Source organism: Canis lupus, chromosome 11 (genome assembly GCF_003254725.2).
Source record: "Canis lupus dingo isolate Sandy chromosome 11, ASM325472v2, whole genome shotgun sequence".
Lineage (NCBI taxonomy): Eukaryota > Metazoa > Chordata > Mammalia > Carnivora > Canidae > Canis > Canis lupus.
This window is the reverse complement of record NC_064253.1, coordinates 73,766,080-73,781,730: the sequence shown is the minus strand read 5'-3', so window position 1 is coordinate 73,781,730 and position 15,651 is coordinate 73,766,080. Positions and strand designations below refer to the sequence as shown.

The window sequence follows — 15,651 nt, the reverse complement described above, 5'->3', positions numbered from 1 at the left end:
CTGCGCCGACAGGGAGGAGGTTCCGCACGCGGGCCCTGCACCCCGGCCTCCGCGGCCGCGTCCAACAGGCACAGGGCGTGTGCCCACGGGGGCTGCTGTGCCCTGGCCAGCCCACGTCTGCGCGCGGGTCCACACGGCACGTCCACCTCCCGGGGCAGGCCCGGCCGGGCCAGGACTCACGTTGCCCAGGTCCAGGATGAAGCAGTCGCCGTTGTTGAAGCTGTCCCAGGACACGGGCACCTCGGTGGCTCGGACCACGCGCCGCCCCTTGACCTGGAAGAGTCTCTGCACCACGACTTCATTGGGGACCACGTGCTTGAATCCCGACGCCACGCCTCCTTTCTGGTGGGGCAAGGACACAGGTCAGTGCAGCCGGGGTTGGGGGCGGGAGGTGAAGAAAACCCTGGCCTGTGGGCGCGGCCTTCCAGCAGATTCCGTGCCCGCGGGTTCTACTTGCCTCCGCTGAGCCTCCCACTCCGCTAACGGCCCCGGGGCCTCCCCGAACCCAAGAGCTACAGACGCCCGTTTCTCAAAACCAGCAGGCGCCAGGGAGCTCTGAGGAGCTCTGTCCTCCGAGTTACGTGCAGGGCGGGGCCCGCGATCCCAGAGGCTCCCTGAGCGTGACCGAGCCGCGGTGACCGGTACAGCCCCGGGAAGGCCCCACGGGCCGCGGGCGCCGTGTCCGCAGCAAGCAGCCTCCCAGCACGCCTGCCCGTGTGCTCCGCGAAGCCACCCTGTGTGTGCTCGGGTGCTCTGCAAGCCAGGTTGAGAGATGCGAATCCCAAGACCCCCCGTCCTCCAGGGCCCCCAGGACGCGGCCCAGCCTAGCCACCTTCCCTGCCGGGTCCCACCCGCCGGGCCTTCAGGGGCAGCCGCGGTGCCGGCCCAGCACCGGGTGACTGTGGGGGGGGGATCCAGTCTCTGGCCTCAGGCCCCCCTCTCTGAAGTGGGGACACAAATCCCTGTTCTGCCCCCGTCTGCGGTGGCCGGGTCCCAGGACAGGGGACCGCAGGCTGGCCTCCCCACTGCAGCCCCAGGCCCCGTGTGACTGCGACAGGCCCTCGACGACCAGGTCCCTGCAGGGCCGGCACCTTACCCGTGGTGAACCGAGGCCCAAGGACGCTGGTGACCGTCCGGCGGCTCCTTGCCCAGGGGGCCGAGGCCGGTCGGCTCCAGGAGCGGGGACCGGCCGCCCCGTCCAGGCCCCTCGCCACCGCCTCACGTTGCAGAGCCTGGTGGAGCCAAGCGAGTCCGCGGCACAGAGGCCACGAGGTCAAGGGGCTGAGGGTGCGACCTTATATCCCGCTCTTGCCACGTCTGCACACAGTAGGCGGCACGAAAGCACTGGTCCCGGTGAGGAAGGGGCCATGATCCCCCCGCACCCCCTTATCTCCCAGCCCAGGAGGGCAGCATCGGGAGGGGGTCCCGCTCCCCCCATCTCCCGGCCCAGGAGGGCCTCCCCGCGCTCCGGCCAGTCGGGGTGGTGCTGCCATTGGAGCGCAGGAGGGACGGGGTCCGCTCCCGCACCCGCCAACCTGGGTCCCCAGAGGAGCTCATGGGCAGGCTGACGAGGCGCCGACCCAGGCCCGGCCCTGCACCGCCCGGGGCAGCAGCGTTTCTCCCACGGGGAGGGCAGTGCCCCGCCGGCTCCCCCGAGCACCAGGCTCCGGGTGGCAGAGCCTCCACCCGCATCACCCCTCCCGTGGGGGCGCTGCCCGGGCAGGACCACAGGGCTGCCACCTGGTGAGCCGTGCTCGGCGGGGCACCTGCCTGGACAGGCGGCCTGGTCCTAACAAGCCCCTAGGGTAGGGACTCCCATTACCCCACTTCACAGACTGGAAAACTGAGGTACAAAGAGGTGAAAGCCTGAGCCCAGGGTCCCGGCGAGGTGGTGGCCGAACCAGGGGCCCGGCCTTGCCCGTCGCCCCCAGGAACTCCCAATTCTGAGGCCCTTCACCCGGCCAGAGGTAAGCAGACGGCAGATCCGAACAGCTTCTGCAGAAGGTGCTGGAAGGACAAACCAACCACTTCCACGAACTCCTCAGACGAGAAAATGGAACGTGGAGGAAGAAAGGCCTTGAACTCCTAACTCTTAGACATTTCTAAACTATCTCACTTGCTCAAGTGTGCCGTTTGTTATTTAAAAAGAAACATTTAAAAAATAAATTAAAATAAATAAAAAAATAAAAAATAAATAAAAAGACATTTTCTGTAAGAAAATGTAGGAAAAAATTGTAGATTTTTTAAAGTTATGTCACAAATGTCAGTTTCAACAAATTAATTCTCTGTGAATTTATAAGGTAAAGGAATGCTTGATAGCTCATGGTTGTGGACACAAACCTCCTGTTTAGTTAACTTGCCAGTCTAGGAAATTAGACTCGAGAACGCCAACGGGGAAAGAGCAAGCTCTTGGAAGACATTAGTGGGTCTCCAAAAATGCAGGACGTGGAAATTTTCACTGTAATCCTTAGAATTGGCTGTTGCTTTCTATGGTCTTAATCGTTAGGTGGGCAGACACTGGACTCACATTATTTGAACAAAATTCAATAGGATAAATGGTCTTTTTTTTTTTTTTTGCAAGGATAAATGGTCTTAAAAGTCACTTTTCAAATTAAAGTGATGATATATAGGGCAGCCCAGGGGGCGCAGGGGTCTAGTGCCACCTTCAGCCCAGGGCACGACCTATTCTGGGGTCCCGGAATCAAGTCCCGAGTCAGGCTCCCCGCAGGGAACCTGCTTCTCCCTCTGCCTGGGTCTCTGCCCCTCTCTGTGTCTCATGAATAAATAAATAAAATTTTCTTTTTTAAAAATAAAAAAAGAAAAGAAAAAAAGTTCTTTTTTCTTCTAAAAAAATTTAAAGAAAAATAAAACCTGTATTTCTCTACGTTTGACACTTTACAAAAAGCTTGTATTACTCTTGGAGTCAAAGAAAAAAAAAGCTAGAAAGATTTGCATTTTTAAAAATGTTAAAAAAATAAATAAAAAAAATAAAAATGTTGAGCTGTTTCTAAAACAAAGAAAACTGCACTGGTCGGGGCACGCCCTGAAGCCCAGGTTCCTTATCTAAGCCTTGGGAGGGGGCTGGGAGGGGCCCAGGTGATGCCCGGGTCAGGGGCTCTTCTGACTCAGCTCAGCCCAGATTCTGCTGGAACCAAGGGTTTCAACCAACCCAGCACAGGGGTTCTCCGGGTGCTGAGAGGCGGACGGGGAGAAGGAGGACAGATGGACAGATGCCGGCAAGTGCAGTACTTGGGGGATCTGGGGCTGGAGTGAGAGGGGCCTGCCCCGCGACAGCCCCTCCTGGTGCTCCATCCCCTTCCCAGGGCTCCGTCCCCTCCCGGGGCTCCGTCTGTCCCCTCCTGGGGCTCTGTCTGTCCCCTCCCCGCCCTTCTCACACCCGAGCAGCCTCAGCCGAGGAGCAGGAACACGTCCTGCGTCACAAGCTCTGCTCCTTGGGGATCTATAATTGATGAGGGCGCCAGGCCGAGAACCCTGGGCCTGCCAAGTGCGGGGGCAGCTGGAAGGCTTGCAGAAGGCAGAAGACGGGGCTGGCTCTGGGCCCCCGTTTCCCCCAGGAGGAGCCTGGGCCGTTCGGGGCTGAAGTCCCAAAGGCAGGGTTGGGCTGGGAACCCACTCCGGGGAGCAGTCCTCCGAGTGTGGTCCAAGAACATCCTGGGAACAGCACGCAGGGCAGAGGAGGCTTGCTACCCACGCGGATTCCTGGGCCCCGTCGGCACTGGGACCAGAGCCCAGGGAGGCCTGAGACGCCCCCGGGAGCCGGGCGGGGCCAGGCCCACCCCCCCCCCCCGCCCCCCGCCTCATCACTTAGCAGCGCGTAGCTGCTAACCTCTCCCGCGTCCACACAGTAAACAGGCACTGTTGTTACGGGGGCGACGAACATTCGGGAGCCCGAGGCCCCAAGCCGCACAGCACTTGGGGGGAGCGTTGGGTCCTGAACCTCCACCGTCCCCCTCCCCGTGGACTCCTCGTCAAGTGCTCTTTCCACTTCCAGCTCTAAAAGCTGCAAGCGCCTGGTCCCTCCGCAGCTCTGGGGCCTGGGTCCCTCCCTCCCAGCTCTCAGGTACAAGGCCTCTAGAGGGAGAGGGTGGCACCGGGCGGCTGGGCAGAAGCAGCTGTGGGGGGCACCGGGGAGCCTCAGTGCAACCAGCCCGGCCGCACCCCTGTGCCCAGAACGCACCCCACCTTCACCATCGCCACCTCCGAGGGCTTTCCCATTATCTGATCCCGTGTGCCCCTGAGCAGACCCCACTCCACCCTGTCGCACAAAGGACCCCAAGGCCCCGGGTGGGACCATGACCCCCTACGGCCACACGGCACAGCAACCGCACAGGCCGGGGCCTCACCCCTCCTGAGGCCGGCCAGGTGTAGTGGGAAGAGCACTGGGATGCCGGGAGCCGATTCCTGGCTCTGGGTGACTTGCTGTGTGACCCTGGGCCAGGTGCTTGACCTTGCTGTGCCTCAGTTTCCCTCCTTCCCTTCAAATGAGATTTTTGGACTCTGACGTTCAGGCCCATCTGACCGTCAGGGCTTGTGACCCCCTCCTTAGCCTACAGCCTTCCCTGAGTCCTGCCGGGGGCAAGCCCGGGGCAAGCGTCTGCCAGCTACCCCTCCCCGCACCCTGCCTGGGTGCAGGGCAGGCTCTCCCGTGACCGAGTGCAGAGGGAGGTGCTCCAGCGCCCAGGACGCTGGCTTGACCCACAGGGCCTCCGGGGGCTCCTGGCTGGCTTTGCTCGGCCCCATTGGGCTGCGGGGTGTGGGGGGGGCTCCGGGTTGGCCGAGACTCCCCAGAGTCCAAGTTCAAGGGAGACTCTAACGACACGATGAGGAATGTGGTCAAGGGTGCCCGTGCCCACACCGGCCCGGGGCCTTCTGTTGGCAGGGCCGTGGGAACGGGACGGGACGGGCCCTGGGGAAGCCCGGGCTCAGTTTCCCCACCCCTCCACCCCCCCACCCCCCCCCCTGCGGCCCACCCCTTGCTGCCGGGCGAGGGAGACAATCCTGAGGCTGGACGCACTGTCTTCTCTCCGTTCTGAGGTAAATCAGAAGCTCAGAGAAGGAGTGTGGTTTGCCCCAGGTCGCGCAGCGAGGACGGGCCAGGATCCAAACCCAGGGCTGGGCCCCTCCAAAGCCGAGCTGCGGCCCCGAGAGAGCCTGGAGCGAGCCCGGTGCACCCGTGCCTGACGCCGGGACCCACCTTGTACTTGAGGCCGGACTTGAAGTAGCCCAGGAAGGTGGCCGACTCGAAGCCCTGGACCTCACGGTGCTGCACAGCCCGGCCGTTCAGGTAGTCGTCCAGCTGCACCGTGAAGATGGCAGCGGCCCCGCTCTCGTCCTGGCTGCACTCCTTGCCTGCGGAGCGTCAGGGCAGGTGAGCAAGGCTCCCGGGGGCGGCCCCCCGCGGACCAGGGCCGGAGACGTGGGGAGGGGGCGGGATGCGGGGTGACTGTGGGATGAGGGGTCCCGGCTGAGCACCAGGCGACCTGCCTCACCCTAACACCCCGGGTGGCGCCAGCACAGGTCCCCTGCACAGAGCACCGCGGGGCCTCGCCTGGGGGACCCCGACCCCGCAGGGGCCTCACCCAGCCAGTAGTGGAGGTCATACTGCAGGTTCCCGTTCCTCAACTGCACCGTCTTCAGGATGACGTAGGCGTCGCCCGTGAAGAAGTCCCCATAGAGATTGGGGGGCACAGGCACCAGGTCGAACTTCTCCACGCGCCACACCTGCAGGCCCGGCTCCTTCCCCGCCTTGAGGAACTCGGGGTGCTCCACCACCATGCTGCTGGGCTGCAAGAGACCGGCGGGGCCTGAGGGCCGGCGCCTCAGAGCCGAGACCCCAGGGCGCGAGGGAGGGCGGTTTCCAGCCCCAGGAGGGCTCACTTGAGCCCCTGACGCGACGTCTCCGTGGGCGAGCGGGGCCGGCACGCGGGGCCGGGCGGGCGTAGGCCCCCAACCCTGCCCGTCAGCTCACAGGTGGTGGACGGACGAAGGCTCCACGTCACCCCCCTCCCAGTGCCAATCGGATGGGACAGCGGGGTGAGGGCATAGGAGGAACAGCCAGCCGCGAGCTCCAGAAGCGGGAGCTCTGCAACCCTGGGGAGACCCCTCACATGGCGAAGGCAGCTCCGGGGTCCCCGGGGCTTCAGGGGTCCCTTCCGGCCTCCACAGCAGCTCTCAGAACCAGAGGGGTCCTCGGAGAGCTCAGGACCCAACCGCCCGCGGCAGATGGGGACGCGGGGCCCACGCAGGAGGGGACTGGCCCGAGGGCACTCAGCCCGCTTGCTTTTGCTCTTTGGGAGGTTCCCCGCGTCCATCCACGTCCCCGTCACAGTCACACTCCCAAGACGGGGCGAGCTGACCGAGCCCAAGTGGCCTCCTGCGCTGTCGCCTCCTCCCCCTGCCCGCCCCCCACATCCCACCCCAGTCTGTTTCTTGGAAAAAGGGGAGCAGCCGCAGGCAGGGTCTGCAGGAGCCTGTTGAGAGGAGGCGAGGAGGCGGCAGGGGAGGGAGAGGCAGGCATGCGGGAGGTGGGGCGGAGCGGACGGTTAGCCCCGGGGGCGGGGGCGGGGGCAGGCTCGGGGCCACCGGGGAGGGGAAGCGGGCAGGGGAGGAGAGCCGGCCGGGCGGGCACTCGGGAGGGAGAGGAATGACCGTCAGGCCCACAAGCACCGTGGCGGGGCCGCGCGAGGGGCAGTCGGCGGAAAGGGGAGTCGACACGAGAGGGCGACAGCAGAGGGAGGGGCAGCGGGCAGCGGGCAGCGACCCCGGGCGGCGGGGGCCGGGCAGGCGGGGCGCCTGGGGGAGAGGCCAGGCCCCGAGGCCCCACGGCCGCAGCCCGAGATACTTACAAAGCAACAAAACAGTTTTTCCATCCTACACCTGATTTACTCCCCTTTCCTAGCGCTGTATCTGCAAGAACTTACAATAGAGAGTTACTCCGGGCGCCCCCCGGCCCCGCACTCACCCGGGCCTCGGGCACCCGCCCCGGGGCCGCCCCCCGCGACACGGTGGCCGCGCGAACGGTGGGAACGGTGGGCGGCGGGGCGCACAGGGCCAGGAGCAGCGCGCACAGCAGCGGGGGCGCCGGGCGGTGCGGGGCCATGGTCGCCGACTGGGGACGACGACGCCCGCCGCGCCCTATAAAGGCCCGGTGCCGGGACCGCCCCTCCGGGAGGGTGGGAGGGGAGGGGACGGGAGGGGACGGGCTGGGGCGGACCTACCGCAGCGCCCAGTGCCCACCGCTGCTGCCCTCAAGCCCTCTGGCCCCCGGAGCAGCCTACGGGATCCGCCCCCCTCAGCTGAGGCTTCGGGGCTCCCCTCTCGCCCTGAACACCGAGCTGGCCCCTGTAGTGGGCGCTGCTGGCTCTGGGTTTGCTTGTTTTTCGGGTTCCTTCGGGGCTGCGTGTCTTTTTCCAGCCCCAGGTCTCAGCTATCGGCTCCCCAGGGGTAGAGAAGGTCTCAGGTCTCTCCGCACCCCTGGGCCCCCTCCGACCCCGCCGCCCACTGTCCCACTAGAGGCACCCGCCACCGCCATCGTGTTGGGACAAGTACACTCCGGCTCCCAGAGGCCTTTCCCCGTCCACCCCCGCCCTGCTCCACCCTCGCTGTCTCCCAGTTGTCTCCCCGGCCTGTCTCCCAACAGCCTAGTGCAACAACGGATGCACAGTGGGGAGCTGGGGACCTGGGGCCGCCCCGGCCTCCGCTGCGGGTGAAAGGCCTTTAGGCCTCAGCCTCCCCGGGCACCGTCCACCGCGTGGCAGTCGCTGCCGAGGACTAAATCGGCGTCGACGCAAAGGGCCTGGCCTGCAACCGGGCACATGGGCGCTCCTGCCCCCATTCCCCAAGCTGCGGCCGCCTGCCCGGCCTCTGCTGCCCACACTGCAGCTCGCCCCGCACCACCCACAACTTCCTGCCGCCTACGGGGTCCGTGGGGTCAGATGAAGAGCCGAGGGGACGCACAGAGGAGGCGATGGGGACCGTAGGGATTATAAGGCTTCATGATTAAAAGGACTTATGACCTGGGCCCCAAGGGACAAGGAGGAGGGCGGCTGAGGGGGACGGCGCAGGCGGAGGCCAAACAACAGGAAGGAGGACGGGCCCAGCCTGAAGCCGGGGAGAAGGGGTGAGCGGGTGGCAGGAGTCACAGGGGCCCGTGCGCCCCGCGAGGGCCTGAACTTTATCCCGGGGCCTGTGGGGCGTCCCAGGGGCCCACGGAGCCTGCGCTTGGAGCCCTTCCCTCTCCGGGGACTCAGAGGACCGAGAACCCTGCACCTCCCCAGGCCCTTGATGTAACATAAACCAGTTTCCCTCTTGGAGAGCAGGGCAGCTCCCCGACTTTGAGGACGGTGCCACCCATGTCCCGCTCCTGTCGGTATTCCTCGCGGAGACGCAGCCAAATGTAGGTGGAGGGTGGTCCCTGAAGCACAGGGAGGAGCGGCGAGGGCTCGGTGCAGGACGGGGACGGGGATGGGGACAGGCGAGGGCGGACTGGGCCCGGCACCCGGTGGGTCCCCAGGAGGCACCCGGGCCTCTGAGCGCAGAAAGCCGACGGTCCCAGAACCCAGGACCCGGGACGGCTCCCACCCCACATGCATCCTTAGAAAGTCAGGAGGGAAGATGCCAGCCTGCGCCTGCAGTTTCCCTGAAAGGGACAACGGGGGAGTTTCAACGGCAGCGGCTGCCCGAGGCTGGAGCGGGCGCCCAGGGACGGTCACCGGGCACGAGCACCCCCCCCCCCCGCCCATGGGTGACCAGAACATTCTCAGAGCCCTGAACGCTTACGGGGCGAATCGTGCGGGCACGTGGCTCCCACCTCGACACGCTCACCCCGAGGAGAAGACGAAACCGCCCCGAGGGGCTCGGAACCGCCCCGAGAATGCGTCCCCTGGCGCTGGTGTTGGCGTTTCTCTTTTTAAAAAGAAATAATTCCATTAAAAATAGACTTAAAGGGATGGCTGCTCATTAGACTGTTGGGAAAATACAAGCAAGTGGGAGGAGGAAATGCCATCGTCATCCCCGCCCCGGAGAGAACGCGAGGGTCCCTGCCCCAGGGGACGGTCTAGCCCGAGAGCCCGGGGCTCAGTGCTGGAGACCCGGGAGCAGAGCCCCGCCCGCCCGGAGCCGCAGCCTGCACGGGGCAGCGACTGTCGCCACAGGGAGGGGGCAGCGGGGCCTCGGCCACTGCCTGCCTGGAAGAGGAGGCAGGCCCTCAAGGCAGCAGGGGGATTCGGGTGCTGAAGACCCGTAGGTAAGAAGGAGGAGGCCCGAGGGCTCGGTCCCGCCGCTGCCACTGACTCCGGATGCGTCCCCCACGTCCGTCGCCACGAGCGCGGGCTGTGCAGCCCCACCCAGAGCCCACAGGGCCCCCACCTGTAAACGGGGGGCCCTCGGATTCAGACGGTCCAGGCCCCGGCCTCTGGGGGAGACATGGCCCCAGCAGCGCAGCACGCCGCTCAGCCCTGGGTCCCGCGCTCCGGGGGAGGACCGGGCAGGCGTCTGAGGCGGAGTCTCCCCGCAGCCCCCAGGAAACAGGCGGGACGGTCCCCATGGCCAGGACGGGCGGCCGACCCAGGGATCCTCCGTCGCTGGCTCGGGCTGCTCAGGGCCACTCAGCTGGAGGAGGCCTGGCTCAGGCTCCCGTACAAGGGGTCCCGCGGGGCCTCCGGCCAGGGCAGGGGCTGCGGCGACGTTTCCAGACGGCGGGCTGATGCAGTCCCTAGACCGGGGAAGCCCAGGCCAAGCCTGGGGGCCAGGAGCCCAGGAGCTTGGGAGAGCAAGTCGCCGCGAGTGCCCAGGACAAGGGCAGGTCCCCAGGAGCCCCAGGCCGTGGGCACCGAGCAGGAGGCAGACCCGGGCGGCCGTTCCCGGGGCCTCCACGGGCACCCAGGGCCGGGCCCAGTCTCTGACGTGCGAGGCAGGCTGGCCACGTGCCAGGAGAGCCTGTGTCCTAGTCCCCGTCCCGGGACTCAGACACCCGCCTGCACCCCAGCTCCCGCCCACGTACCTGCCAGCGAGGGCCCTGCACACCCGTGCCCCGCGGCAGGGATCGCCCCCCCCACCACCCCGCGCCCTGGTTCTCCCAAGGCTTGTCCTCGGGTCTTCGGGGCTCCCCCCACCCTCCACCCCCAGACACGGCGCGAGGCCTTGCCGCCGGGGCGACACCCCCTGTCCTCCCCTGTTGTCCTTGGTGCCGCGGGCAGCCGGCCACTCCCGGGAAGCCTCTCCGCAGCTTGCTTGCTCCCTGGCTGGTCTGCACTCTGGGTCCCCCTGGGAGCACCCGCCCTCCAGCCCTGGATTTTGCAAATTGGAACAATAGGCAGTAAACAGAGAAGCCGGTTATGAAACCCAGTGAAACCGGACAGGGCCCCGCTGCGGGTGGGGACGCTGCACCTGCAAGGACACGTGCTTCAGAACCTGGGAACCCCGGCTCCTGTGATCAGGGCCTCAGTTTCCTCATCTATAAAGTGGGAGAGGGACAGTAGCTCACAGAGAAGCCAGGAGGCCCAGAGGCCCGACACACGGCGAGGAGCCCCGCCAACGTCCACGCACGACCCCGACCTGCCCGCATCTCTGCAGAGGCCTGGCTCGGCGCGTCCACACCCCGCAGCAGCGCGGCCGAGCCGGAAGGCGGTTACAGACCTCCCTGAGGCCCCTGGGCCGGGCCAGCCGTCTGCAAGGGGGACAACGGGGCCCGGTTAACGGAGGGGGGCCCCGGGGGGAGACGGCTGGCGGGGCCCACGCAGGGGAGGGCTGGCCAGCCGCGCTGTTCGCGTCCATCCTCTGCGGACGGCAGCCCAAGCTGGGACTGTCGTTTCTCAGTCACAGGTAATGGGTACCTGGCGGGCGCACCTGGAGCCGGGCTTCGGCTCCGATCAGAGCGGAGACAGCACAGGGTTCCCGGAAGAGCGGCTGGGCCCCTGCCTCGGCCGCGTGCGCCCCGGGTGTGGACAGCTGCTGGGGACTCGGCCAGGAGGGCTGGGCAGACGCTGCGTCCAAGAGGCCAAGCATCCCAGGGGCTGAAGCCACTGGCCCCGTTCCTGCTTCCGGAGGTAGCCCCACCTAGAGCTGAGAGCCAGGCCCGGACGTTGAGGGCCCCCACCCCACCCCCGACCCCATGCCCCGGAAGCAGCCAGATTTCACCAGATTTGGCACCTTCCTGCCGGGTCTCTTCCCCGGGGGCGGGGAGCCGGCCCTCGGAGGCTTGGCAGTCCCGCAGCTGGGGCTGGGCCATAAATGGGGGTGAGAGCTGAATCCCAGCCCCTGCGGCCCCCCAGGCCTCTGCAGTCCCCCCAGCCCCCTGCAGCACCCCCAGCTCCCTGCAGTCCCCCCAGCACCCCTGCAGCACCCCCAGCACCCTGCAGCACCCCCAGCCCCCACAGCACCCCACAGTCCCCACAGCCCCTCCAGCCCCCCTGCAGCACCCCCAGCACCCCAGCACCCTGCAGCCCCCCAGTCCCTCCATCCCCTGCAACACCCCAAGCCCCCTGCAGCCCCCCAAGCACCTCACAGTCCCCTCGTAGCACCCCCAGCCCCTCGCAGCTCCCCTGGCCCCCCACAGTCCCCACAGCCCCTCCAGCCCCCTGCAGTCTCCCACAGCACCGCCAGCCCCCCTGCAGCACCCCCAGCACCCTCCATCCCCCACCCCTGAAGACACAGGCTCAAACACAGATCAGCAGCAGGACAGAGGCCCAACCGGGCACCGTTGCCGTGGGACCAGCAGACGCCGGGACCAGCAGACACCGGGACCCAGTCCCCACCTGCAAGCACCTGCGGAGGCAGGACCCGCGATGCCCGAGCCAGAGCCACAGAAGCAGGAGCCGCGGGGGGCAGCTCTCCCTTCTGCAAGGGAAAGGCTTTCCAAGAAGGGGAAAAGCACCGGGCATGGCTGTGGCCCGCGCTCCTGCCGGACCCGGCTTCATACCCCGGACCTAGCACTTCCCAGCTGTGTGCCTTGGAGCCTCACTTCAGTCATAGTTGTTGGGGGTTGGTTAAGTATCTGAGACTGAAGCTCCTTGCGGATGAAACTGGGGTAAGAATACCTTCCTGAAGGCTGGTGGGGGGGACCAAAGGAGACCATAAATGCGGAGGGTCCCAGGACCAGGCCTGACATAAAATAAACGTCCAAAAATGCCACTTTCCTTGCCGGTGTCTGGAGAGGTAATGAGCTGCCCTGCGGGGAGCCAGACGGGACTCAGGGGACCAGTGAGCCACCCCAGCTCCAAGGACCCTGGGGCGCTTGTATCCTGAGACAAACAGCAAAGGCGAATAACGTCTGTGCATTTGGCCAAGGCCCCTCCTGCCTGCCTGGGGGTCGAGTTCAACCTCCACCAGGACCCACCAGGCACGTTAGTTGCTCCGCAGACCAGCAGTCGTGCTGGGAACGAGGACGACAGGACCCCAGGAGTAGTGACAGGTCCCCCCTGCTTCAGTGAGGCCCTTCTCTGTGCCTGAGGCTCGCACGGCCCAGTAAGGCCAGGACCCCTGAGCTGGGCTCCGGCAGGAAGCACGAGCCCGTCCACCTGGGTCTGGTCTGCATCCTGCAGCCAGAACCCTCCAGAAACACGACGGGGGCAGGTGTGGGGCAGAGCAGGGATGGCGGGGCCCAGAAGCAGGGCCAAGCCCCACGACTCAGGAGGCCAAGGATGACAACTGGGTGAAGGACGCACGACCGTCCCTCACGGGGAACACGAGGCAATGTCCAGGGTGAGTGTGAGCAGAGCCCAAACCCCTCCTGCAAGGGGACGTGGGCAAGCGGCCCTTCTGCAATGCTTCCGTTTCCTCCTCTACGAGGTGGGACGATGACGGCCACCCGGCCGGGCGTCTGGGGGGCATGCACCAGGCGGGCACGCAGCAGGCGCTCGATGCCCACTGCAACCAAACACAGACTCCCAGCGTGTATCCCAGCTCTGCACGCACAGCTCACGGCACCCGTATCTCCCCTCGACCTCAACCTCGACCTCGACGCCCCTGCATGCGGAGCAGAGGGGGCTGGGGGCTCCAGCCAAGGCCCAGAGACCCAGGATGGTTGCTGGTGCCAGGGATGGAGAGGGGTCTCAGGAGGGGGCTCCCTGCCAGCACCCAAACAGCCTGCTTGGCCTGCAGCCCGTCTGCGAGTCTCCGGACACCCTGCCCGCCTCTGCTCTGCTCCCACTGCAGACGACAGGCGCTCGGGGTCTCCATCTGTCACTTAGCACCTGGAGACCTGGGGAAGGCGACCTGTCCTCTCTGAGCCCGTGTCCTGGGGCAGAGAGGGGCCAGGGGATCTCACAGGCTTGGCCAAACCTGGGATCAGTAGGGACACCCGGGGCTCAGCGGTTGGCGCCTGCCTTGGGCTCAGGGCATGACCCCGCGGTCCCGGGATTGAGTCCTACATCGGGCTCCTGCAGGGAGCCTGCTTCTCCCTCTGCCTGTGTCTCTGCCTCTGTCTCTGTGTCGCTCATGAATAAGTAAACAACATCTTTTAAAAACGAAATCAAAGATTAAATAATATTTGTTATTGTTACTAATCCTTTCAATTTTAATAGTTTATTTTCTCTTAAGTCCCGTCCCCTCTTAAACATAAGCAGAGGTATAACAGTGGAATGTTTTTGTTCCTTTCCCGGCTCAGAAAATAATCACAACCAGCTGGAAGAATGAACCAAGATCCCGGACACAAGCCCCAGTGTCTGGCCCACAGCTGGACCCCGGGCCGTCCGCCTTCTCCGCCCCCGCGTGCTCCCCGCGGCCCTGCCCAGCACCCCACCCCCCAGGTGGCTGGCGTCCTCCTGCAGGGCCTGGGCCTCTGGGGGCTTCAGAGGGGCCCCCCCGCCCAGGACAGCTTACAGAGGCCAGGCCCAGGCGCTCAGCCCGCTCACCCCTGCTCCACTCACTCCCCTGCAGCCCATCCTCCCCTGCAGCCCTGCCCCTGCAGGTCGCCCACCCTGCGCAGTTGAGTTCCCCACAGACGGTGCATCATCGCTCACCCCAGACCCTCCCACAACCCCAGGGCAGGCTAAGCCCGGCCTGTAGGGCCCCCCAACGCTCCTTCAGCTCGTCCTGGGCCACCCCAACAAGCCCATGCAACGCCCCTGGACCACCTGGCCTCGCCTCTGCGCCTCAGTTTCCCCCCTCCAGAAGAGCGGGCTCCAGCCTCAGCTCCGCCTCTGCGTCTGCGAGACCCCGGCCACACCTTCCCCAGCCTCAGTCTCCCCAGCAGGCTGTTGGGACTTGCGTGCAGACCAGGGGGGAGCAGGCGGGGAGCCCCAGGAGCCCCAGGGCTCAGGACATGCTGGCCCCGAGCCACTGCAGCTGGCGTCTCTCTGCTTCTGGGCCCCGCGGCGGCGGTGCCAGCTCTGTCCCCCAGCCCTGGAATGCAGATCAGATGTGCTGGCAGCAGCAGCAGCAGCAGGGTTGGGGGGTGCAGAGGGCCAGGGGGAGGAGCGCACAGGAGGAGCGCGTGGGAGGGGGTCGGGGAGCAGGACTGAGGGCGGCTCAGAGGAGAATCATCCGGCTCTGGCCCAGCCCAGGCTGGTTGGCCTCTGAGGCCTGGCCCAGGCCCTGACCCCCGTCCCCACTCCCCCACCCCCGCCCCCTTGGCCGGGACACGCCCACTCGCTGGCTGCAGCCGGGCCTTTGTGGGCCTTTGTGAGTGGAGCTGTGTTGAGGCCCCAGGCACCAGGCACCGACACGGAAGCAGGTCTCTCATGCTCAGGGGCCTGTCCCGCTGCTGGGTCTCCAGCCCTATAACCTGGAGCCACGTCCCGGCATCATGTACACTCTGCTGTCTGCGCCCAACACGGGCCCGGGCTCCTCATACCCTGCCCTGCATGTGGCCTGCGTCCTGGGGCTCGTGTCCTGGGGCTCAGGTCCTGGAGCTTGTGTCCTGGGGCCTGCATCCTAGGCTCCCATCCTGGGGCTCGCATCCTGGGGCTTGCATCCTGGGGCTCCCGTCCTGGGGCTCCAGTCCTGGGGCTCCTGTCCCCTGGGGTTCATGTCCTAGGGCTCACATCCTGGGGCTTGCATCCTGGGGCTCATGTCCTGGGGCTTGCGTCCTGGGGCTCCCATCCTGGGACTCTGGTTCTGGGGCCTGCGTCCTGGGGCTCCTGTCCTGGAGTTCCTGACCTGGGACTCCCGTCCTGGGGCCCACGTCCCAAGATCCTTACATCATGTTCCACGTACATGTCACATCTGCAGTTAGATACCTTCTGTCGCACTTGCCATCTTTTGAGATACCAAGTCCTGTCCCCTCAAAGTGTGGGCCCCAAACTTCGTGCTACGAGGTCCGGGACCAGGGCCCCTCCCTCCGTGACGTGTTCCGATCTGTGATTAAGGCAGGTTCCCAGCTGTTCCCCACGCAGCCCGAGAGGAGTCACCTGCGTTCTGGGCACCTCGGGAGCTTTGGCCCCGGACAGCAATGCCGTGGCGGCTCAGCTAAGGGGGGCTAAATGGCCTCAGAGCGGATGAGGGGTTCAACACTTCGCCCGGTGCAGGCAGAGTTACCACGACGTGTGTGGACCGCGCTCGTGCCAGGCGCCCCGTCTGTCCCTCGTCCTGCGCAGCGCGGCCGGGGTCCCCAGGGCTGCTCACGGTGGGCGCCACGCGGTGGGAAGCAGGAAGCTGCCAGGACGCGCTCTCCCCTGGCCCGTGGAGGGGAAA

The 15,651-nt window shown here is 66.1% G+C and overlaps 2 protein-coding genes across 4 annotated transcripts in view; both read right to left on the bottom strand.

The window, feature by feature from the left end:
- GSN (gelsolin) overlaps positions 1–15,651 on the bottom strand; it is a 41,459-nt gene that overhangs the window by 12,720 nt on the left and 13,088 nt on the right. The window contains exons 1-4 of one of the 3 annotated variants that reach the window (XM_025432963.3): positions 6,983–7,136; positions 5,601–5,805; positions 5,216–5,370; positions 181–342 (exon numbers count right to left, since the gene is read on the bottom strand). In XM_025432963.3, the coding sequence (XP_025288748.1) occupies positions 181–342; positions 5,216–5,370; positions 5,601–5,805; positions 6,983–7,120 (660 nt within the window). In that variant the 5' untranslated portion in view covers positions 7,121–7,136. Of the gene's footprint in view, positions 1–180; positions 343–5,215; positions 5,371–5,600; positions 5,806–6,866; positions 6,917–6,982; positions 7,137–15,651 lie in introns of those variants that run through there. The other 2 variants (XM_025432964.3, XM_025432965.3) reach the window with 2 other exon arrangements.
- Positions 7,239–10,095, bottom strand: LOC118350188 (synapsin-1-like). The gene is made up of 3 exons (XM_035696705.2): positions 9,388–10,095; positions 8,800–8,925; positions 7,239–8,659 (listed from the first exon to the last, which is right to left on the bottom strand). Exons 1-3 carry the CDS (start codon positions 9,563–9,565, stop codon positions 8,004–8,006), a joined length of 960 nt encoding a protein of 319 aa, XP_035552598.2. The 5' UTR covers positions 9,566–10,095; the 3' UTR covers positions 7,239–8,003.

Bases quoted from the DNA above. Each gene is read 5' to 3' on its own strand.
- LOC118350188 (XM_035696705.2), bottom strand. From the start codon at position 9,565: ATGGGGACCGTCCCGCCTGTTTCCTGGGGGCTGCGGGGAGACTCCGCC. The intron at 8,926-9,387 runs GTGGGGGCCCTG...CTTTTTAAAAAG, and splicing joins CGAGGGCCCCCCGTTTACAG to AGAAACGCCAACACCAGCGC. The intron at 8,660-8,799 runs GTAAGCGTTCAG...TGTCCCTTTCAG, and splicing joins GTGCCCGCACGATTCGCCCC to GGAAACTGCAGGCGCAGGCT.